The 25085-nt window shown below is 31.6% G+C and overlaps 3 protein-coding genes across 7 annotated transcripts; 2 read left to right on the top strand and 1 right to left on the bottom strand.

Moving 5' to 3' along the window:
* Nucleotides 1–7089: 7089 nt before the first annotated feature.
* Nucleotides 7090–11368, top strand: LOC130962078 (uncharacterized). 5 transcript variants are annotated; one of them, XR_009079710.1, is made up of 5 exons: nucleotides 7090–7670; nucleotides 8270–8383; nucleotides 10073–10249; nucleotides 10592–10695; nucleotides 10937–11368. XR_009079710.1 is itself a non-coding variant. In XM_057888171.1 (2 exons), the coding sequence occupies exons 1-2, from the start codon at nucleotides 7388–7390 to the stop codon at nucleotides 8341–8343; spliced, it is 357 nt and encodes a 118-aa protein (XP_057744154.1). In that variant the 5' UTR covers nucleotides 7090–7387; the 3' UTR covers nucleotides 8344–8530. The 5 variants fall into 5 exon arrangements, 1 of the variants encoding a protein (XP_057744154.1); XR_009079708.1 differs by having other exon boundaries at nucleotides 10467–10695; XR_009079707.1 differs by having other exon boundaries at nucleotides 10073–10695.
* A 1226-nt stretch (nucleotides 11369–12594) lies between these two features.
* Nucleotides 12595–14145, bottom strand: LOC130962526 (sugar carrier protein C-like). The gene has a single exon (XM_057888731.1). It carries the CDS (start codon nucleotides 14143–14145, stop codon nucleotides 12595–12597), a length of 1551 nt encoding a protein of 516 aa, XP_057744714.1.
* Nucleotides 14146–15534: 1389 nt separating this feature from the next.
* LOC130961778 (protein EMBRYO DEFECTIVE 514-like) lies at nucleotides 15535–17080 on the top strand. The gene is made up of 2 exons (XM_057887783.1): nucleotides 15535–15947; nucleotides 16559–17080. The coding sequence occupies exons 1-2, from the start codon at nucleotides 15603–15605 to the stop codon at nucleotides 16877–16879; spliced, it is 666 nt and encodes a 221-aa protein (XP_057743766.1). The 5' UTR covers nucleotides 15535–15602; the 3' UTR covers nucleotides 16880–17080.
* Nucleotides 17081–25085: the final 8005 nt, after the last annotated feature.

The following is a 25085-nucleotide window of genomic DNA, read 5'->3' as shown; positions in this document are numbered from 1 at the left end:
AACTATAAATAAGTATATCTTTAACACATAATCAATATCTATATATACATATTTTATCTGACAAATATAATTTTATATCTGTATATCTTTGTTTCAATGTTTCGTAATATGAACAAACACAACTTAAAAGATAGAAGTTAAAATACTAATTTTGAGATTGAACAAAGTATTCTTAACATTCATTTTACAATTATATTCTCATTTTAAAATCGTAATTTCAGAGTTACTCATATAATAACTTTCTTCTTCCCCTCACTTTTTTATTCATTTCTCGTCCTCTTTTATGCGCCTCCAACTCAAACCACTTATGTCAACTCTCTTCCTCCTTTCTTGCTATCTAGTTTCTTTCTTCCTCCATTATTTCAATGTCTTTGAGTCATCGTCGCCTCTATCATCATCATTTTCTCTTTTGTTCTTTGCGGGTTTATCTTCGTCGTAGTCATTGCCCTTTGCATTTTTTTTAGAGGTGTATACAGATCGGATCATATATGATATTCGCGTTTTTTAGTGTCGATTCCGATCCGATCCGCAAATGTGCAGATTGAATCGGATCAGATATATCCGCATAATTGAACCTTCTCTTTTTAATCATATTTTTATGTAAAAAATTCAATAAAAATATTTCTTTCACACTTTTAAATTTATTTATTTCTAAAATATTTTTAATCAAACTTTTTCTAAATAACAAAAATAAATAATACAATATATGAATAATAATTACTAACTAAAATATACAAACAAGTAAATATAATACCAAACATATATATATATATATATTTTAATTATTATTGTGCGGATCGGGATCCGCGAATCGACCAGATACGCGGATGTAGAGCAGATATTCACGATCCAATCCGATCAATTTGCGTATCATATGCACAATTTTTGGATTGAATGCGGATATTTTTCGCAGATCTGCGGACACAATCCATCCATGAACATCGCTACTTTTTTTTCTCTACCTCTCTTCACTCCAACTTATTATTTCTTCTCCTCATTATTATGTCTACCTTTGTCAAATTTCTACGGCCTCTATTTTGTGTTGTGACTGCCTTTGTCTGTGTCCTAGATTTGTTGCTGCCTCTCCTTCATGTTGCATCTGCTTCATCTTTGATGTCATGAGCTTCTAAATCCATCCACATTTCTTCTTTTTCCTCTCTCGATCTACCTCCGCTTGCACCTCTATTCCATGCTTTAGTCTTCCTCTACCTCTGCCTGCTTTCTTCGTCAACTCATCATCTTTCTCTGCATGTTTCCATTTGGTTCTTTATTCTTTTGTATATTTTTAATTTTTATTTATTTAAATTTTAATTTAGATTTTGTTGAAGTAATTTTGTGTTGGCTTGTTAGATTGAATTTGTTATTAGGGTTAGACTTTTTAATGTTGGTGGTTTAGTCGAGATGATGACTGGTGGTGGTGAAGAAATAATAATAATAATAATAATAATAATAATAATAATAATAAAATTGTGATTTGTTTTTGTCATGTTTTTAATTATCATAGAAGTTAAAAATTTTGTTTTATTGCATAATAATACTATAAAATTATCACAATTTATGATGTTTGTCTAACAGTTATTTAATAACATTTAAAAATATTGATTAAAAACATGATGATGACTTATTAAACTAAAAATATTAAATTTTTGACTAAAAATATAAACTAAAATAAGTTAAAATTGTTGGTTTTTAAATCTTTCTGTTTATTGTATTATGGCTATAGTGTCTATGTTATACACAAGCCAAATACAGCCTAATGCTAAAATCTGCTTATATTTTTTGAGTTAATTATACATTAAGCTCATTTGTCCACCCATGAACAATTTCCTTCATTTTATTTTATCCTTAAACAATTCTTATTAAAAGAAAAAATAATACGCTTTTATTAATTAAAAAATCTTAATTTTTATTTATTAATTTTATATTAATAGTTTAGATTAAAAAATAACCTACTAATGAGATTAATCACTTTTTGACAAGATTAAAGAAAAAATAAAAGTTCAAAATCTCTTAATATATTTATTATCTCTAATTAACTAGTATATGTAATACATGTTCACTAATGAGATTGGTAATGTTTGGGGGTTTTCGTGCGTGTCATACATGTTCATTAATGAGATTATTTTTTTTTTGTATTACTTGGTTTGACTTAGATAAAAAATTATTTGGATAAATAATGTAAGATCCTGAATTTTTAAAAAATAAATAATTGACTATTTATAAGTTATTATATTATATTAAGATATACTTTTAAAAAAAATTATTTTCAACAAAAATAATTAAATAGAATTTTATAATTATTACATTTTAATTTAATTAAAGGTTGTTGGGCGGAAATCGGGATTCAACAATACTTGCTTGAGATTGAAGGCTTGAATGAATCAAGGGTCCAAGTTCTTCAAGCCAGTCAAGAAACTAAGCTCAGACAAATTGCAGTCTGCCCCGGCCCTTTCTTAGTAGTGACTTTGGTCAGGAGCCTGGTCTTTACTCTTCTGTGTGGTATTCATTCTCGTTTGGCTCTTGGAATCACATCCAGTAGTGGTTGGTGTCCTTTTCTCTCGTCAGGCAGCTATCTCGAGCTCACTGAACACTAACTTAATCCCCTTTGTGCTGTTTCACTTAATAACACAAGATTTAAAAGGTCTAAATTTTATTAAAATAAAAAGTGGCTAAGTTTCAAAGAAAATATTTTAATTACTGAAAACTATTTGATTTCGATTTATTACCGAAAGTCTTATTTTTAGCTTGATTTATTAAGAAAGTATAAGGTTTTACATTCAGTTTTTGATAATAGATTTTATTTCAAGTTATGTCTTGAATTCGGTTTATTAAGTAAAGGGACCTCTGCCACAGAAGAGCAGAGAGTAGAAACTGAAAAGATATTGAGTGTTGTTGGGCCTTAGTGCCAAGTGTCTAGTGAGGACGGCGATACGTAACGCTCACTTGACACAATAGAGATGGGTCATTGAGGACGGCGATACGTAACGCTCATTGGAGGCCGTGGGCCTTGTGTGTGAATGATTGTGCGAGGATACCCGTGTGTATGGAATGACTTTCAGGAGAAAGTAGCACATGCTTCAGCTGGAGAATCAGCGCCTGCAAGAGTTTGAAACCTTGCAGAGTTTATGCCATTGGAATGTCTTATATGACTTGTGAGTCGGATTGCGTCGGGTGCGGGTCGAGACCGACAAATGAGCTCATTACCTGCGATAGAAATATACATGCATCATACTTGTTTGTGCATATTTGTTTGTGAGTGTGTTTCCTATAATTGTGGGTGTGCTAAATGGCTGTCTGAATTATGTTTTCTATAATTGTTGAATTGAATTGTCCCTTGTTGACTGTTATTGTTGACCAAGTACATGTAAATTTAACTTCTAAACCCGACCCTATTAAGAACTCCCCAATTCTTATCCCCTATCTCCACCCCTTTCAGCTACTACAGGTGCAAAGGCTCATTGCGAAGCTGCGGGAGCACAGAGGAATATGTTTATGAGTTGAGTTGTTAGAATTTATTTTTCCTCTCGCCTTGTTAGTTAGAGTTTTTAGAGGAGTAGAATTTTTTTTTTGGAATTTTGAAATAAGTTTATGTATTTAATACTATGTGAATATATATACTTTTGTAATTTAGTGGTTTAAAATAAAGTCTCTTTTCGTTTTTTTAATTAAAGTTTCGGTTCGTTTTCACAAGGCTCAATATTAAATAAAATAATATATAATAAAAAGGTTTAGAGATAAGTAACGCTCAGACTTTTAGTACAATCATGAGGTGCTAAAAATTAGGGTGTTATATATAATCCAACTAATCTATCTATTATAATATAAAATAAGATATAAAAAAAGGGACTAAAATAGTATTTAACAAATTAATAATTGCTAAGACTTTAAGTTTTCTATAAATTTGCTATGATGACAACACTAAACTTAATTTGCAGTAACTTAGAGAATATATATATAATTACAGGTAGAATATCACAGTAAATAGTATTTATGTAACCAACTTATTATTTTAAAAAATTCTCACATTAAATTCTTTAATTATATAACCGAACTTACGTTATAAAAAATGTTAGTACATAAGGGTTTAAATTCTGATATTGCATATACTATTTGTTGAATAAACTTATTATTTATAAAATTATGAAAATTATATAAAAAAATAGATCAAAGTAATATTGCTTGCAGTAAGTAAGCTAATGATATATCTAAGTTTTATGTAATCAATCTATCATCTATTTCATAATTTTTTTTAATATATAAAAGTTTATAATATAAATATATTAATTCATGTCAAAGTCTAAATTTTAATATTGTATGTCTTATTTGAGTAAATTTTATTTTATAACATTATAAAAGTTATATAAAAGAAGATATCAAAATAATATTAAAATAAGCTAATTATAGATATAAGTTTTATTTTAAACTTTTATATAAAATTCTGATGTTAATGCGAAATTGTACTTTTAATAGTATAGAGAAAATATCTTATTCGTTTAAGAATTTTTAATAATGGTAATAAAATTTTGAAAATCATTTATATTTTATCCATATAAAGACCGTAAACACTATGTAAAAAACTAAAAACTAAAAATTTTGTGTATATTCATAAATAAATAGAATTGACAAAATAAATTTTATTTATTTTTATTTGTCATTATTTAAATATTATCCACACACACATATATATTCTCCTATGTCCTATACTAAAAATAAAAAGAAAATTAATTTATAAAATATTTAAAATATAAAATATTATATTTTTTTTTCATTGTACACCATTATCAAGTTTCTTTATCAATAATTTTCTATTAAATTACAGAAAATTGTAGAGTTTGCGAATATATACGTCATTCATTAGTATTTTTAGTGGATTAAAAACAAAAATCGAAGATAATATTAAGTTATTTTAAAATAATTGGAACATAAATGAAATGAAAAAAAAACATCATTAATATAATATATTTTGAACAAAAAAAACTTTTATATAAGGATAATCTAAATTAATTTGATATTTTTTAACTAACGGATTGTGGATTGGTTATATTTTTATTTTTTAAGTTGATTTATATTACAATTAAAAAAAATATTATATTCATTTTTAATAAATGTTATTATGACGCTTTGATTCATAAAATGAGGAATAATAAAGTATTGAACCTATCTTTTCTATCAGGTTCAAGCGTCCGCTTATGTGTTAGTGATATTTTTTATATCAAGGAATAAAAGGGTATTAGCTAAAAATCAGCCAAAATATTTTTGGTGAATTCAAAATCTTTATGAGTTAATTAATATGGATGTTTCTTCTGCTAAATATCATAATGTTTCTTTTTCATACTAAATGGATGTTTTTTTTATATATTTTTTGAATTTTTTTTGTATTACAAATATCAATGTCTCTATTTTTTTAAGAATTTCATATTTTTTAAATTTTATAGATATTTAATTATTTTTACTAAAATATAATTGGATGTTTTTTTTGTTAAGTATTATGATGTTTTTTTTTATATTAAATGAATATTTTTTTAAATTTCTGTAATTATGTAATTTGCCGTCTCTTTAATCATCAAAACGGCACCTAATATTCCAAAACGCAAAGAATAACATCGTGACGATGCTACTACCGTGCCATGTTTCGGTGAACCATTGTCCTTTGATGGAGAATTTAAACCCTCATTCATCACCACCATCTTCTTTTCACACAACCCTCTCACATATTCCTTTTTAGAGTAAAGTATCGTTTTTGTCCCCAACGTTTGGATAAGTCCTATTTGTGTCCCTAACGTTTAAATCGTCCTATTTGTATCCTTAACGTTTATAAAAGTGATTCAATATTATCCTACTATCAATTATACAAACAAATCAAATTATATTTTTCAATTATTCTCATTTGGATGTATTCATTCTCAATTAGGTCTCACTTGGATGTGTTCGATTTTAATATTATACCCACTATTTGTGTTTAGATTCAATTATGTCTCTAGAAAAGTGAATTATGTAAATGTTGTAGGAATTAATTTTAACTTTTGATGAGCTATTTTTCGAAGTGGATCATCGATTCTATCCCAAACATTTGTATTCTAACTTAAAGAAGAGATTTTTAAAACTCAAATTAAAGCGTTCATAATGTGTAATTAACAACAGGATAACATTGAATCACTTTTACAAACGTTAGGGATATTAATAGGACGATTTAAACGTTAGGGACACAAATAGGATTTACCCCAAAGGTTGGGGACAAAAATGATATTTTACTCTTCCTTTTTATTTGTATTCCTCACCGTTTTTCTTATTGGCTTTGAACTTGAAGAAGAAGAAAAAGAGGTATCACTCATCACTAGAATTATATACCACAAAACACACGTACAAAGTGTCGCCATCGATCTATCAAACACCGTCAAGAACACCAAAATCAATATCATAATGACGATGGGACGAAATCATCATTGTCGGAATACGCAAATCGAACTACTTGGAATAAACCTTCTTTCTTCTCTCATCGAGTTCAGCTAGAAGTTCTCAAAACTTGTCTAATCCACGTGTTGAGTATGGATTCTTGTTGACGGTGACGAATTCGATAAATCAGATGTCGGTGATAGAAGAGAAGTGGGTTGCAGTGGGGAGACGGAGAGGATCTGACGGTGAGAGAGAAAAAGGTCTGTGTGTGATTGTTGGAGGTGGGTAGGTTAATGTGAGAGAAAAAAAATTTTTTTTATAGGTTTTGATTAGATTTACTTAATCAATTTTAGATTTTAAATTAAAAAAATTTAAAATTAATTATTAATATAAATTAATGTGATTTTGTTTAACTTTTAACTGGTAACCTTTTTGTTCCATATACTTTTTCTTATATCGACTCAACCTACAACCTACTTATGTAATTATGTGTTAGAAATTAGAATCCATATTTATCAAAAAATTATTGAGTTACATTTGTCAAAAAAGTTATTAAGCTCATCATGCCTCCAAAAGTCCATCACAAAAAATATCCAGAAAAAAAAAAAAAAACCACTGTCAAGCTGCCGCCAAATAAAGGACTAATATTACCCGGTGTCACCTACTGGCTACCCATACCCATTGAAGGGATGAAAATTTCTCTCTCTATACCAATTTACCTCTGTAAGCTATAATTCTCCCAAGATCAATTGCTTATATCCCTTACCCCCACTTTTCATTCTGAAATCATATACATTTTTCTCGTTCACCCCGTTTTCATCCCATATTTTTCCAATTTTGTCCCACATTTCAAAATTTTCAAAACTTAAAATTTCCCAGGATCATTCTTTCATATATTATTCTCCCACCTTTATATAATCCCTTCGTGCACATTGTTCATTTTAATCGCGATGCAAAGACGTCGACTCCGGCAACGACGACGATCTCCCCTCAAATGGTGCGTGTACTCAAGGGCTTAGGCGAGAGCCATTCAAGAGCTATGGCAGTGGTGGTCGCGGTTGTTGCGCGTGGTGGTGGATACGGAGGAGGAGGAGGAGGCAGTGGCGATGGTGCTTGCTGCAGCTGCGGTGGGATAGGTCACATGGCCACAGATTACAACCACGGAAGAGGCGGATGCGGTGGTAGATACGACGGCGGAGGCAATGGTGGAAGCTGCAACAACTGTGGGTATTCTGGGCTTTTGCAAGGGACTGCCCAACAAGCTCTCGCTGAAAAATGTAAATATAATGCTTTAATTTCTCTGATCATTATGTTATGTTTGACATAGAGAACGGGTAAACGAATTTTCAATGGTTTGCATTTTCTTGCGGTAGTTTCTGGATTTTAATTTTGGAGTTTTTATATTACGGTTTTATTTATTTTAATTTCCGAGTTTTTGTGTTTGACAAGGAAATATGTGATTGAATATTTTCTGTTCTGTTTCTATTGTTAATATTGTGGTCTTTCTGTTCTAATATTGCTCATGGTTGTTCTGTTCTCCTATGTTTATACATATACTACTATTGAGAATTTACTATTAAGTATTAGCTAATTATATTGTATTGCTTATGTTGTTGTTGTGGTTTGTCGATATATGTTCTTCCAATATCATAGTTTCTAAATCTATTTGGCCATGTCTATAAAAAATAAAAATAAATAATATTATGTTCATTGATATCATTATATAAATAAGGTTCATCATTGGTTCCTCTCTAAAAGAAGGTGGTCAAGGTGTTTCTCTCTGAACAGATTTAGAAATTATACTTTCTGAGGAACAAGTGTCTCTACTTTATATCATTGCTGGTTCTAACTTTTTTCTTTTCCTCCTTTCAAGAAGTTACTGCGGAATCTTTTCAGCCATCACTATTCTTCTCGAGATTATGGAGAGATTTGAACTATGGATGTAGCTGAGTTTGAAGGAAAACTATTTGCAGCAAGTGATGCTAAGGAGGTAACTTTAATAATTTTTAGTTTTAAAAATGATAAAAGATAGACACTATTAAGATAAGCAAGGTGCGATATATGTTAATAAAACCAACTTGGTCTACACTTCGAACACACTATTAAGTTTGGTAGAAGCAATGATACAGATGACAAAAATTAAGAATGAAATACCTTCCTTCCACCAAAGCCTTCTAGTCTACTGAATTTAAGATAAGTAACATTGTGAAGATGTCTAGTAATTACCCAAAAACAAAAGGAGGCTTCTTACAACTTCAATCTTTGGCCAGTAATGGCAACGGTTTATTCACTAGCAAACCTTTAATAATTTGGTGTTATACACATTCTTTAGCTGAAGCATTCTTACATAGATTAGATATCTTTGTTTATAGATTGTAGTTATAGGAGGGAGTGGCTTTGTTGGTTCTGCCATAGTCTTCTGAATGCTCCTCCCCGTGCACGGTTAAATGTCTTTACTTCTCATATATGGTTATTTAATTTGATCATCCAACTTTCTCTGCCTATCTATGTTAGCTTATTTTACTCATGGCTGAGTTGTTCACCATTCATCAGTAGCAAGGTCTAATTTCTCTAAAGAATTATTATATAGAGGCTTCATGACTTGCTTTGTCCAGATTATATTCCAAGCTCTTGAACTTTCATAGAGCTGAATATATAATTAATACAACCTTTAATCTTCATTTAGAAAGTTTTCCATTTCAAATTTGTGATACGGTAACAATTGCTAGACTTTTGAATCTCACATTGTTTTTTTAGCTTATGACAGTTTTTTATTCCCAATGTCCGCCAGATCTCAGATACTTCTATCATTCATTTGTTAACTGCTTCCTTCATCTAAGTCATGCCAAAGATTGAAGTTGTAAGAAGCTTCCTTTTGTTTTTGGGTAATTACTGGCCATCTTCACAATATTACTTATCTTAAATTCAGTAGACTAAAACTTTGGAATTTATAGCCTATAATTCTTTCCTTTAATAGTGAAGGTTTTGGTGAAAGGAAGGTATTTTATTCTTAATTTCTGTCATCTGTATCATTGCTTCTACCAAGCTTAATAGTGTGCTCGAAGTGTATACCAAATTGGTTTTATTAACATATATAGCACCTTGCTTATCTTGAATCTGCTGAGGAAAGGATAGGGTTTCTTGCATAGGTTGTCTTTGGAGAGTTAGGATATATCTCAAATTTGACCCCTTAAATAAAACATTGCTTGAATATAGGATGATCCTTTTATGCATACAAGTTGACTTATTTTCTTAGGTAGTGTGAGAGTTGATGATATTAAATATGAATTTGAGTAATATTTATTAACTTTTACATCTTTTTGGTGATAGCCATAGGTATATCTCTCTTATTAATCAAAATTAGGGGGAAAATAGGGATAGTGATTACGGTTGCATTTTGACATGGATATATCTGTATGACTTTGATGTGTGCATGTGCCTTTGAATTATATGCATACTTCTAGAATTTTCATGTTTAAATCTTAGTAGAAATTATTATCATGAAGGATGCATTTGTTTGTGATTTTGGGGGTGCAGAAAGTACCTTTCTTTTTTTCTTAATTTTAGTATATGTGATTGTGGTATAGATGTTGTGGATGCATACAACTTTGGATGTGAAAATTTGAAAATGTTATTATATCTGAAATACTATGCAATGTGCATTCTCTGATTTAACCAGTGAAATTCAAATTCCATATCGACTGTTCTCTTATATGGTACAAATGGGGATGGATTTGCAATTAGCAAAGCAGCAGGTAAAATTGAAGGCATTCATGATAAGTCGCTAAATGAAGCCGAGGTGGCAGCAGCTACTGAAGAGAAAGGAACTTGTGCTTTTAAAATTAATCCTTTTCAGGTAACTTAGTTGTGAGCTTTTCAAAGATATTGTTTTGTTCTTTTACTGTTATGCCAATTCCTTTTTTTTTAGTTTTCCATCATTATTATTATGATGATGATATTAATCTAATTTGTGTTGCACAATTATTGTTGAATACTGAGAAAAGTGTTTGTGATACACATATAGTAAATATTTGCTAAATTCTTGGTTTTGGTTTTTCTTTTCCTCCTTTCAGGAAGCTATTGCAGAATCTAAGCCATCACGATTATTTTTTCGTTTTGCTATTTTCAGCTTTTTCTTCTTATTATTTTTTGATTCAGATTTTCTTCTTATAAGTTTTTTATTCATTGACTAAAACAGTTGAGATTGGTTAGCACCCGAGTTTACAAAGACATTTGAACTGTGGATGTAGATAGATCAGTTTGAGGAAGAACTGTTTGCAGCAGCCAGCAAGTGATGCTAAGGTATGATGATTGAATATATCTTCAATAATTGAGGGGTAATTGCATTGACTATATGGTAAGTTGCCAAATATTCAGCACATAAATTGCTTTCAGCTATTCTCCATATCTGTTTTGTTTGCCCCCATCTCTGTGGTCCGTGGAGGAAGTTTTATGTAAATTTAATCTTTTTCTTTTGTTTTCTGTTTTGATTATTTATGAATTAAGATCATAATATTGATTTAATATTGGTTGTTTCAATAAGGTTCAAGCTATGGTCAAGAAGCTTTGCTTTCAGTTAGCAAGAAGAGACCACCAGTTTCTTCCTTCAAATTGCTAAAGAGCAATGGAACCTCCAACTTTGCTTCTACATCACAAATCAACAACAGCTTCTGTTTCTTCAAAGTGAGATAACAGTAACATTGTTGCTACCCCAACTAGCAGCAACAACAAGCATGCTTAATTACTAAAAGTGAAATCAAATTATAATCTATATAATCCTTCTCTATGTAACTTGCAGAATTATGATCTTTTTCATATTTTCTCTAATCTTACTCCAATATTTAACCATTGTGTATCTTTTTAGCTATAGTATTATTTTACTCACGGCTCTCAGTTGTTCATCATTTGTCACTAACAAGGTCTAATTTCCCTAATTAATTACCATATAGAGGATTCGCGAATTTGTCTGACCAGATTATATGTATATGTTTTGATATTTGAATAAAAGTTATTAACTAAATGTACTGATTTCACATATATGTATTTATTTATGAATTGTTAATGTTATCAAGGGTCATGCACTTTTTTTTCCTTCCATATGCATGAGGCAACATGGTAATGAAAATGATGTGTGCATCTTCAGGGTGGAAAGGCACAATGAGTCAGTGTTATGTAGCACTTATCAATTTCGACTTTTTTAGTGTAAATTCTATTTTTTCTTCCTACCAAGTATAGAAATAGTACATTCAGTAAGGAATAAAAGGCATATTGGTGAGTTTTCGTTTTACAGCACCCAAACCTATAAGATTTTTTGGTGACACATGACATATTGTTTAAAAAGTTCTGCTAAGATTTTGACTAAGTATCTTCATGAATGCAAATTTGGTTTAAGAAAGGAGCATTCATATATTATTATGATGAAGCATTCTTTCTTTAAATCAATTTTTATGGAAAGTAATCATAAATTATTGTATCATTAAGCCCAAATGATTTATTTCCGTACATCACACTGGTTCATTCACTATTATTATTATTATTTATGGTTAGTTTTTTTTGTTTAATTTGTTCTATCTAACGGAATCACTAATAATAATAATAATAATAATAATAATAATAATAATATACAAGAACAATTATAAAATTGTACAATATCACCAAAAATTTAACAAAAAATAAAAACAAAATAATCATAAAAATTTGTCATTTTTATATTTTCTTTTTTTGCTATTTTTTTTTGACACTGTGAATTTGTCATTCTATGTATTGACCTCATATGTTCGTAAATAGCCAATAGCGAATTCCAGTATTTAGTTTGTTCATAATCCGACGAAGAAATACAGCGAATTATGTATGATTATTCGCATTTATAATCCGTTAGGATGCAGTGAATTATACATAAATTTCGTTAGCGATTTAGCGATTTATATATAAATGTGTAATCCGCCCGTAGAGTATTGCTGTTTACATAGATATGTAAAGCATTTTCAATTGTTATAATAAAGTAAATTTGAATCTACTCATTTTATTTATGTAAATTTATCCAAAACTTAATAACAAGTGAATTATTTATTAAAATAGAAAAGAAATCTTAAAAAACTGTAAAGTCTAAGTCACTATTTACTTTCTAATTAAAAGAAAAAGTTTAGAGAACCAACTATAGACAAACTCAAGCTAAAATTGAAACTATCTTAAAGGATCTAATTAACATGAGTTATCCACTTTGGCATTAGCTTCTTCACTTGCAGATTTGACAAATTTCTTCCAATAAGAATGATTTTGCCACACAACAGACATCTCTTCAATGGGAACTCCTTTGGTCTCTGGAAGAAACTTATAGATAAAACCGCTCATAACCAAAACAAAGCAAGCAAAGAAGATAAAGAGGCCAAATTTCATGTGACAGAGCATGGAGGTGAATACTTGAGCAATGGCAAAAGTGAAAATCATATTAACCGACACATTGATACTTTGAGCTGCAGATCTGACTTCAAGGGGAAATATCTCGCTGGGAACCAACCATCCAAGAGGACCCCATGACCATGCAAATCCCATCACATAGATGCATATAAATCCCACCACAAAGAACGCATACCATATTGGCAACATTCCTGGATTTCCATCCACTCCAAATTTACTTGCTATCGCGGCGGTTATCACAATCTGACAGATAAACATCTGAGCACCGCCTTCGAGAAAGAGCTTGCGCCTTCCAACTTTATCAACGGTGAAGATTGAAACAAAGGTAGCAAGCGCATTAAAGCCACCGGTGATCATGGAAGACATAAGAGAAGCGTTGCTGCCAAAACCAATTGTTCTGAACAAAACCGGAGCATAGAAAGTAATCACATTCATGCCGGTGAGCTGCTGGAAGAAAGGAATGGCTATGGCCATCACGAGCTGAGGCCTATAATGCCTCTTCAACAGAGTAGCCCATGGGTGTTTCACTGCCATGGACGATTGACTCGCCTCAACAAGGTCCTTGAACTCTTCGTCCACATCACTGGTTCCTCTAATCTTGATCAGCTCTTGCTTGGCTTTGTCATCTTTTCCACGCTCGATCAAGGAGCTCGGCGAGTCGGGGAGAAAGATTGCGCCGATGATGATCATGACGGCCGGGACAGCCGCGAAACCCAAGCTGTAACGCCAGCCTTCACCGTTCTTCATCTTGGCGAAGAAATAGTTGAGGACGTTGGCGACAAAGATTCCAATGGTGATGGCCAATTGGAACATCATGTTAAGGGCTCCTCTGTATTTGTAAGGAGCAACCTCCGAGACATAGATTGGAACAGACTGATTGGCACATCCGATTCCGAAGCCAAGCAACATGCGACCAACAATGAGCATCCAGACTTTCTGAGCAAAGGCATTGAAACCGGCACCGGCGAGAAACAGAATACCGCCGGACAACATGGTAAGACGCCTTCCAAAGATTCGAGTGATGGAAGACGCGCAGAGTGATGCCACGAGAGCAGCCAGATACAGGGAGGATGTAAAGAGTGTCAAAATCTGGCTGTCAAACCTGCAATACTGATTGTCAGATGGCTTCATGTTCATCTCCTTTGCATACACGTCTGGGAAAAATTTCTTCAGAAAAGGATCCATCGATGTAACTCCACCCGAAATGCCAAGATCATATCCAAAAATTAGTCCTCCAAATGCAGCAACCATGCACGTTACAAAAACTCGGAAAGTCAGTTTTCCCGGATATTGCTTCCCATTGGCAGTGCCCTTTCCAATGAGTCCACCGGCCATTGTAATATTCGATGGCTGAATGGAATGGGACAGAACCCTTTGAGTTGCTAACAAGGGAGAACAAAAAAGGAATCACTGGTGATGAGGGAGAAATATGACTAAGAGAAAAGAAAGGAAAGAACTAGTGTTAGGTTTGTAGTTGATTTGAGATCACACCGGAGAAAGAATGGAAAGACTATGATGCTTATATATATAGGGGATCCTGAAGGGAATTATTTAAATATTAAATTAATAAGTAGTTCAAAATAAATCTATCTTTTAGCATTTTAAAATAATATTTGAAAGATATTTATCTATATCTATATCTAATACAAATAGATAATATTAAATTAATTTTAAATAACATAAGAAAACAAAAATCAAGTTATCGAATAAATTAAAATTTAATTTTAAAAATAAGATAAAATATTGTTAAATGTATTTTATCTTATTAAAAATTTCCGAACACTACTATATATGATGGATGTTCAAATTCAAACCGATTTAAATTAAACTGTTTATCCAATCCAATCTAAATAACCGTACTAATTCGAATTTGATTGGATTCTATTTTTTGCAAACTACTAAATCGGATTGGATTTCGGATATACTTTTCATAACCGATCCAATCCAATCCAAACAGCACAATGTGCTATAATATTATTATTTTATTATTATATTTACAATTATACTTATAACATGTTCAATTTGTTATACATTTTTATATTATCTATGTATTATTATTATTTAATAAATATTTTATGTTCACAAAGTGTTTTATTTATTTATTTTAACTAATCTATAATTTTATTTTTATTGTTATGTTATCGTTAGTTTTTTAAGATATTGTTGAGACTTGTTATATCATTGTTGATTATTTAAAATTTGATGATAAAATTTATTATATGCATTTAATTTTTTTAATTTACAAAACGCAAATCCAATCCAATCCAATACAAATCGTTTGAAATTGGATGAATCGGATCGGATTTAAAAAAAATCCTTCAATCTAAACCACACCAAAATTAGTATTTAGATTCGATGAATTCTTTACTCAAAACCGATATTTCCATGCTAAAATAAAAAGAAAATCCACTATTAATTATATGTTATACAGATATTTAAAATAATTAGTATAAGAATAGTAATTTTTTAATTAATATTAATTAAGTTTTAAATTATTTTTTATCTTAAATTTTAAACAATAAGGCCTAACTTTAAACTATCAAACAAGGCGGTTAGAAGCTAGAACAAAATTTACAATGAAGAAATTGACCAATATTAGAGAAATAATTTTTAATTAACTAATATTAATTTTTAAATCTCTTCTGAAGTTCTGAGTACCAAGTCATGACGGAGCCTAATATAAAAAGGGAGTGGTGCTTCCACTCTCTCTTGCAGTTACCACATTTGAGTCCTCACCGTTACAATTTTGAATCGATTTAGGGTTTTATTTTTCTCTCAAAACCGTAACGCAAATGGCAGAAGGCACCGCACCGGAACCCGTCGATCCCAGCGCCGCAGCTGTCGACATGGAGCTCGAGAAGGACGACAATGTCGCCGACCCGAACCAGAAGCGACCCAGAGAGGATGCCCAACAAGAAGAAGCAGCGAAGGAGGAGGAGGTTGTCGCTCCGAAGAAGCAGAAGGTGGAGACTGAGGAGAAGTCCGTAGAGGAACAACGCTTGGAGAAGATTGACGAACCCAAAGGATCAGAAGAAGCCGTGAAGTTGGGGCCCAAGAGCTTCCAGTCTTCCTCTGACATGTTCAATTACTTCTACAACTTCCTTCATCTTTGGCCTCACCATCTCAACATCAACAAGGTATACCCAAAACAAAATGGAATATCGCGATTCATTTTATTTATGATTAGTTGAATCTGTGAATGACATCGATTGAGTTCGGCTAATATTTGGAGCAAAATTTAGGTAAAGTTTCGCAGGTTGTTGCAGATTATAGTTTTCTCAAGGGAGGGTCCAGAGGTTAAAAAATATTATACATGTCACTCTGAGCATTGAAAGAACTTTGCCCAAATTTGGTTCTGTTTAGGCCTGTTAACTTTCTTTTCAAAGTGTTTTATATACCTTCATTCACTGATTGATTACCTATATTATATCCAATTTATGTTTATACTTTGTGGACATTCCTGAACTCTTTCATTTTCACTTGGATTTTCGAATCTTTCTATTAAGACATTAAAGATTTAGGAGGGCCGAGCAGCCTTACCTATGCATTAGAAGAACCAGTTGTTTCAATGCATGCATTCTTGATTTGATATTCAGTGCGGTAGTTTTGGCAACAGAGTTTCACTGCATATTTGCATGAAGTTATTGAATTATTGAATGTTTAAATTGGTGATTGAAATGTATCCAGATTCTGAGTTCTGAAGGTGTACATGTTACTGAATCATTAATGACTTTCTTTTATGTATCAGTATGAACATCTTGTGTTGTTGGAGTTGCTTAAGAAAGGGCATGTTGAGTCCCACAAGAAGATTGGTGTAGGGATCTCTGCCTTCCAAGTCCGCAATCATCCGATCTACAAGAGCAGGTGCTTCTTCCTCATCAGGGAGGACAACACTTGTGAAGATTTCAGCTTCCGGAAGTGTGTTGATCATATTCTTCCATTGCCAGAAGAGATGCAAATAAAATCTGATCAGAACAAGGCATTAGACGGCAGGGGTGGAGGAAGGCGTCCTCATGGGAAAAAAGGTGGCAGAGGGAGGAGTGGAAGAGGAGGAAAGTGGAGACAGTAGAGCATAAAATAGTTCTCTAGTAGGGGTGGATCTCTGTTTTGTTGAAATCTAAGATAATTTTATGTATGCTTGACCAGCCTATTCAATATTTATTTATTTAACGTTTTTAGTTAATTATTGTATTATTTTTGCTTTAATATCGTATTAAACTCTTAAAAAGAAATGTTCCTTAGTCTCTAATGAATCATCTGATATTTGTTTAGATTCCATGGTTCTTGCATTGGCGTCCTGGTTGAATTGTTCATCAAACTTCCTCTAACTCTTGAATTTTATTTATCTTCTATTCTTGTAATTACCATTTCTCTTTTGTCTGTGATAAATTTTCTCCTCAATATATTTCACTGATTTTCACCGGTTGAACAAGTAATATCCTAGAATTTAGGAATTTCATTACTAGTAAGCAGATTATAAAGGTGCAAATTATTTATATAGACATAAAATCACAAATAAGAATAATACCTCAAACATCTTGTCACACATGCCTCTCTTGTAGTAGATAGATATCATTTTATCAAAGAATTTACGAGGCAAGCTTTCCATATACTGCATTAATAACTTCGTCCAAAGCTCTTCAGCTTCTTCGATTCGATCATCTTCCGCTAATGCATTCAATAATGTGAAATAGCTTCCCATAGTCCTACTTGACCTTTGCTTAACATCCACTTTGTTACCTACAGTTCCATAGGTAATTTGCATACGCGGGAACTAATTTAGCCAGATCGAGTATACACAGCAACATAAGACATTATAAAGTTAAACAAAACAAAAATGAAAAGAATAAACTCAAAATAAATTAAATAGCTCTGGTTCCTGAAGACGACATCCAACAACTTGGTGAATACAACATGAATGAAGACGAGCGATAAGGCTGTGTTTGGCAGGGGGACTAAAATTGAGAGAATAAGATTGGAAGACAAAGGCTGAGAGACAAAGACTAAATTAAGTCTCTATATTGCGTTGGTGTAAAATGTATTGGACAGTGTTATGTCTCAATATTATGTTCTGTGAAAGATAAATATGAAAATTGATGGGTAGATTTGGAATTTGAAAAGTTAAATAAAAGTGTTTTTGAGAAGAAATGTTATCAAAGTTTCAGTTTCCGTTTTAAAAAATTTTAGTCTCGTGTCCTGAAATTTTATGTCTTGGGATTGGAATTTTAGTTACCGTCGCTAGCCAACTAACACAATACTGAAAACAAACTTTCAAACTTTCAATTTCCCAATCTTTGAAAACAAACATTACCTAAAAGTTTACATGGATAACAATTTTTTAGATATGTTTTATTTATTTTTGGTATGAATGGGGTAGGAGAAATTAGATTAGGGTTCATTAGAAACAAAGTAATTTTAGTGTATATGAATAATAAAATGTATTTTGATTTTGACTTTTAAATTGATTCAGATATAAAATTATGAAACTAAAGTTAATTAAATTTTGATTAAATTAAAAGGATTAGGATTTGTTTTGTCCAATACAAAAGAAAAGGATACTTGAGTCATTTTATTAAAATTAAATAAAATTTATTTTTTATTTTTATTAAAGTATAAAGATAATTTAGTAAAAGTATTAATATGATATGTATTTAAAAAAAATTAATTATTAACGTAAAAAACATAATCCACATGGTATGTTCTAATTTATCCACATTTTTATTATATCAGTACGTATAAATTTATCGTAATTCGGAAGCAAATACCAAAAAAAAAAAACTTAAACATCATAATGTATTGTATGAGCATAAGGATTACCTCCGAGGAATAATTGGCAAATATTCCATCACATATATCAAAGAAAGGCTTATTGTATTTATTTAGTTGATTCTGATAATTTAAGCTACCATCAGCTGTCGTACCTACATGAATATGAAAACTAAAGTATGAGCATCAATTTTAGGCGGCATCATTAATCAATGTGAAGAAAATAAAAAGAAATGGTGATCTTTTCACCTTGAAATTAATACTCACCAAATTAATAGTGATCCAGGCACCGAAGAATGCATGGTTAATGTTAAATGGTTGACAAACTCTTTCAGATTAGGAATCTGAACACTGTCCAAGTCTACCTCCATATTTAGCTGCAATAATTTGAGTACTACTATATAAATTATTGAATCGATTACCAAAAAATGTTATTACTCCAGTCAAAGGTTTTCAAAAAACAATTATGTTTCAGTTTCCTAGCAAAAATATGCATGTATTTATTACGAAAATACTATCATTTTTAAATTATTTGTAAATAAATGAATAATTTAATATAAAAATTAGTATATAATTCATAAAATAAATAAAATAATTAATAGAATGATACATGAATAAATAATTTAAAAATAATAATATCATAATATACTTCAAAAAAAAAAATGTATCACATTGACAAATTAGTCTAAAAAAAATGTTGACAGAACATCACAATATAGTGTTTTTTAAGCCCTAAACTTATTTTCCTAATAAAATAGGTATCATGAATTTGAAGAAAAATAACTTATCAAATTAGATAGGGATAAATTACTCCAAACTCCAAAGGTTAAATGCCAAGTATATCATGAAAAGGTTAAGTCATAGGTATATAATATGGCATAATTTGAGAGGATAAAAATGTAATTTTATCAGCCATCCATCGAAGCCTAACACTATGTGAAAAAAATAAGAGTCTAATCACCGTTAAATTAAGATAATAAATTATTATAAATTTAATAAGAATTAAATCTTCTTATTTTATAACTTTATAATTATTTCATTTTAGAGAATTTTTTTTAAACTGTTAGTTACGGACATATAAATAGTACTTAAAAACAATAAAAATTGAACTCTAAATATTTTAATCATAAAAAATTTTAATATTATATTATAAAATTATTTATCTCAAAATTTAAATTGTTAGATAAATACACGTAAATACTCATATAAAAATGAAAATTTGTATGCATACCTTGACAGCATGGCGATGAGCTGTGTTAGTCCAAGTAACAGGAGGAAGAGTGACAAGTAGGGGTGAGCATGGTCCGGTCCGGTTTGAAAATTCGGTTTGATTCCAAATATTTTAGGGGTTAATTTGGTGTGATTTTATTGGGTTTAGCGTCGAATAAGGGTCTCAAAAATAGACCCGATCATTATTTCGGGTTGGGTCCGAGTCATAACTTGGGTCATCCGAAATCGGTTCGGTGGCCCGGTCACTATACACAATAAATATTTTATATTATTAGTGATGGATGGTGGTTATTATTATGTGGAATTTAAGTATTGTAAACCTTAATATTTTGTATTATTAGTCATTATATATAAGACTATAAATTAATGTTTTATATTTAAAATGCATAAGACTTTAGACTAATGCATAATATTGTGTTATTTGTATTGATTTAAATATTTGGTGTTATTAGACAATATTAGTATTGATTATGGTTATGCTTTAATTTTAGAGAAGAGTTGGTTCTTGTTATATTTTTCTAATTGAATTTTACCATGTCAAATAATGGTTGGAGTCTTGAAAATTTGGATATTTTTATATGCTAACTTACAAGAAGGTATCAAGGTAATATAATGTTAACGGCCCGGTTTTTACCGATTTTTATCCGGTATAATTATAGTCCGAAAGGGTATAGGTTTTATCGGGTTTAGGGTCAGATTCGGGTCTCAAAAATAGACCCGGTACATATTTCGAGTCGGATATAGATCACATCAAACTCAATTTCATCCGGTCCATATACACTCCTAGCGACAAGATTATGAGAGAAGTAGACAAAGGAATCAATTAGATACCAATGCCACAAGGAGTAGGCATCAGAATTGGTCCCTCCTTGGACATACTTATCATCCAAATACCCACCAGCCATGTCATGGCACACTAGAATTTTGCCACGCTTAGAAGAAGAAGTTGGAGTTTGAATAAGGGGAACAGAGGCTTTGTTGAAAGGATAGGGAAACGAGTCTAAGTAGGAGCGAGACTCAAGCTCCTTCAATGTCTTGAGTGGGTATGATATGGGCACTGATGCTTGTTTTGGATCAAAACTAGTAATGTCTTTAGACATCATTGTAACGATGAATATTGATTCTGATTTGTACTAGGATGTTTGAGACTAGAGTAATGTTATAGATAAGAGAACTAGAGAAGAAGACGACTTAAAGACTAGGAATAAAACACCATTGACTTCACTGGTGGTACTTGTGGATATGATTCTCTTCAATTTTTAATTTATTTTTTTCTCCCACTTCCCAGACAACATAACATGGCTCAGGATTTCTCACCAATCATGATGAAATTCTTACCACTTTTATGAATTTGTTAGTTGCACACACAAGTGATGGGAAAAAAGTGTACGTTCATCGTTGGAGATTTTTTTTATTCAAATAATTTAAATATAATATTTATAAAATTGTGTAATCTATAAAGTATTGATCCATGTGCATAATATATCATATTTCCGATGAGTAAATTCCCATAATAGTCCTTGAGATTCGGATCATTATCCAATGTGATCCCTGAGATCTCAATTGCACCATTATAATCCTCCAGATACGACTCCGGGCACCATAATAGTCCCTGGACAGTTTTTCGGTGACGAATCATCACCGACGATCTGATGTGTCACGAAGTTGCCACGTTGGATTAAGCCAAAACGTTGGCGTTTTGGGTTGGCGCCCCAATTTGACAAAAACGTCGTCGTTTGGCCCAAAAAAAATATGAAACGCGCTTTATCAAAAACACACTATCTCTTCACCTGTCTTCTCCACTTCCACTCTATGTCTTCTTCTTTTCTTCTTCTTCTTCCTCCTTTCTTCATGAATGCCATTACGTTAGGGTTCCTTTGGTGAGATTGAAATTCTTATAGTCAGAAGATATCAAAATCAAGTTTTACTTCATCGTTCGTTTTCTCCTGCATCAGAAACAAGAGGTTCTGCCATTTGTAAAGATAATTTTTTTTTATTCTTTTTTTTGCAATGCATGATGATTTTTGTATATGCTTGTGTTGTTAGTGTGGTTGAAATTATGGTTTTTTTTGTTCCGTTACTATGGTTCTAGGGTTTGATTAGGTTGGGGTTTCATGAGATGATCTGTTTGATTATGGTCATGCTTTGTTTGAAAATAATCTCTTTTAATTTACTTCCTTAGGGTTCCTTTGGTGAGGTTGAAATTTTTGCAGTCAGAAGACATCAAAATCAAGTTTCACTTCATCGCTTGTTTCCTCCTGCGTCAGAAACAAGAGGTGCTACCATTTGTAAAGGTAATTTTTTTATTCTTTTTTTGCAATGCATGATGATTTTTGTATATGCTTGTCTTGTGAGTGTGGTTGGAATTTTGGTTTTTTATTTCTGGTACTATGGTTCTATGGTTTGATTAGGTTGGAGTTTTATGAGAAGCTCTCTTTGATTATGGTCATGCTCTTTTTGAAAATAATGCTCTGTTGTTTCATGGTCATGAGTGTTCTGTTTAATAAAACTCTTATCTGTTGATGTCTAATATCTGTTTGATAAAACTCTTATCAATTCTTATGTATAATGATGAGAATTTTTAAAAGATCTATTTAACTTAAGCCATTTTAATTTTATTAGAAGATTAGAAATAAATAACAACATATTACCAGAAAAGTATACTCTTTATTAAGTTTGTAGAAGATGATATGATATAAAACTTGAAACATACATATTCAAATAAAAATTCCATGTCTAGCTACGAGTCAATATTATATTTGTTGCATACTTATTATGGGATTGCCAACTTGCCAGTTACCAGGGGGCAAAATACAAACTGATCCTTTAGTTAGGCCTATCTATATATGGTTGTGCACGTTTGTTTTCAATTTTGTTTTTTGTTTTTTAGATAACTAAGAAAAATGAAAATAACCAAAGACAATCTTATTTAGTTTTTCAAAACATATTGTTTCAATTTAGAATATGATTTATTGTCACAAAAATTGAAACAGACGCATACAGGGTACAGCACATAAAACTGAATTTTGTTATTCAATTACTTAAGTGGTCATTCAATTATTTAATTTATATATAATACATATTAAAATGTAAAATATATAATAAATATATGTATGATAACACACATACAAACGTGTATATACACATACATATAAATATATTTGTATAGCTTACTTTTTGTGTATTTTTGAAAAAATATTTTTGTGTATTTTTTGTGTATTTTTGTGTATATGTATTTTTCTTTTTTTTTTTGAATAGTTAGTTAACTGGTATTGTTGTTATGACAATTATGTTGTGAATGAATTAATACAATTTATTTGGCTGAAATGTTGAATTTATTAATGCAGAAAGGTTTCATTTAGTTTGCAAGTTATTTGACTGAATTGTTAAACTTATAACTTGATAGTATGTATGCTATATTAGTGCAGAAAGATTTTATTTAGTTTGCAAGTTATTTGACTGTATGTTATATTAGTGCAGAAAGGTTTCATTTAGTTTGCAAATTATTTGACTGAATTGTTGATTGGCATGCTTAGTGTGCCTATTATTGCTGTTAACATGTGATAGTTACTATATGTGTTGTTTTACCATTGTACATAGTTACAATGGGCTATCGAATTAAACGTCAGGGACTATTATGTGTACTCGTATTAAATGTGAAGGACTATTATGGGGAGGGTATTATTATGTTAGGGGCTGTTATGGTGATCGACCATGATTGACAGGGACTAATACACTATGTGTTATTAAATGACCATGACTGGCAGGGACTAATATCAGCAGTGCAAGAGGTGATGCCCAATGTGCACCATCGTTTTTGCGTCTGGCATTTGTGGAGAAATTTTAACAAGAATTGGAAGGATTTACAACTAAGGGGGCTTTGTGGGAATGTGCAAGGGCAACAACTCATCAAGAGTTCAGGGATGGAATGGACAAGATAAAAAGACTGAATGAGATGCATGGGCATATTTAGATAAATGGCAAAGAGATGCATGGACTAGAAGCGCATTCAGCCATAAGCCGAAGTTGGATAGTATTTGTAACAATGTATGCAAGGTGTTCAATGCAAAGATCAAGGATGCAAGAGCCAAGCCCATTATAACATTGTTGGAGGAGGTTCGAATGTTCGTAATGCGGACCATAGCCAGGTACAAGGCCAAACTAAACAATCACACTGGAGTGCTCACACCGGTTATAAAGAGTCGACTGGAGAAAGTTAGAAAAGAATCTAAGAATTGGAAGCCTATTTGGACAGGGGACAACGGATATGAAAAGTTTGAGGTGTATGGACACCCAACTAATCATGTGGCGAACTTAGGAAAAAGAATATGCACTTGCCAATTTTGGATGCTTACAGGTTATTTGCATTGCTATAATAATTGTTCTTGTGCTATAGTAATAATATGACTAATGGTATATGACTAAAACCGATGGTTGTTGTGGTTGTTCTTGTGCTATAGTAATAATCTGACTAATGGTATATGACTAAAATCGATGGTTGTTGTGGCTGTTGTTTGTATGCAGGTATTCCTTGTGTGCATGCATGTGCTGCACTGTCTCAGGTTAACAAGCCACCAGAAGACTTTTGTCACTGCTTACTAACAATGGAGTCATACAGGAAAATATATAATTATCATATTAATCTAATTCCTGGACAACCATTATGGGAGCATGCAGAAGAATGTAACATGCCACATGCACCAAAAATAAAGAGGAAACCTGAAAAACTACAGATGAAAAGACGGATGGATGCTGATGAGAAGGGTGGTGGAGGATCTAAAAAGTCTAAAGCTGATCCCAAGCCTCAGAGTAACAATAGAGATAATGTTCATCTAAAGAGGCAGTTGGGCCTTTTTACTTGTAGTTTCTATGGTGATAAAGGACATACAAAGAGAGGTTGTAAGAAGAAGAGAGCTTGTGATGCTGCTGCAGCTGCTGTAGTTGCTGCTGCTGCTGCTGAGGCTAATAAGAAGAAGAAAAATGAAGGAGGTGCCCCTGCATCTGAGCAGCAACTTCAGCAGCCTCAAGCCACTTCTGAGATTGGCCAAGCCACTTCTGATGCACAACCTGTAGAGATAGATATATCTCAGCCAACTACTTCTGATGTAGAAGATTCTCAAAAGGTAACTTCCTATTTACATTTCTTAAATTTTTTGTGATTCAAGTGAATCATCATTTATGTGTGATATAAATAATTTCTATCTAGGATCATGGAATAAAAAGGCCTTCAAAATTATCACCAAGGAGAAGATCCTCTCCACTAGCAACTTCTGTCCCAG

The sequence above is a fragment of the Arachis stenosperma genome, chromosome 2 (genome assembly GCF_014773155.1).
Source record: "Arachis stenosperma cultivar V10309 chromosome 2, arast.V10309.gnm1.PFL2, whole genome shotgun sequence".
Lineage (NCBI taxonomy): Eukaryota > Viridiplantae > Streptophyta > Magnoliopsida > Fabales > Fabaceae > Arachis > Arachis stenosperma.
The sequence above is the reverse complement of the archived record's forward strand: the minus strand, read 5'-3'. Positions and strand labels throughout refer to the sequence as shown.

What these genes read in the sequence shown, in the direction of transcription:
- LOC130962078 (XM_057888171.1), top strand. Translation starts at nt 7,388, where the DNA reads ATGGTGCGTGTACTCAAGGGCTTAGGCGAGAGCCATTCAAGAGCTATG. An exon ending in ACAAGCTCTCGCTGAAAAAT is followed by an intron (nt 7,671 to 8,269) that starts GTAAATATAATG and finishes CCTTTCAAGAAG; the next exon opens with TTACTGCGGAATCTTTTCAG.
- LOC130962526 (XM_057888731.1), bottom strand. Translation starts at nt 14,145, where the DNA reads ATGGCCGGTGGACTCATTGGAAAGGGCACTGCCAATGGGAAGCAATAT.
- LOC130961778 (XM_057887783.1), top strand. Translation starts at nt 15,603, where the DNA reads ATGGCAGAAGGCACCGCACCGGAACCCGTCGATCCCAGCGCCGCAGCT. An exon ending in ACCATCTCAACATCAACAAG is followed by an intron (nt 15,948 to 16,558) that starts GTATACCCAAAA and finishes TTTATGTATCAG; the next exon opens with TATGAACATCTTGTGTTGTT.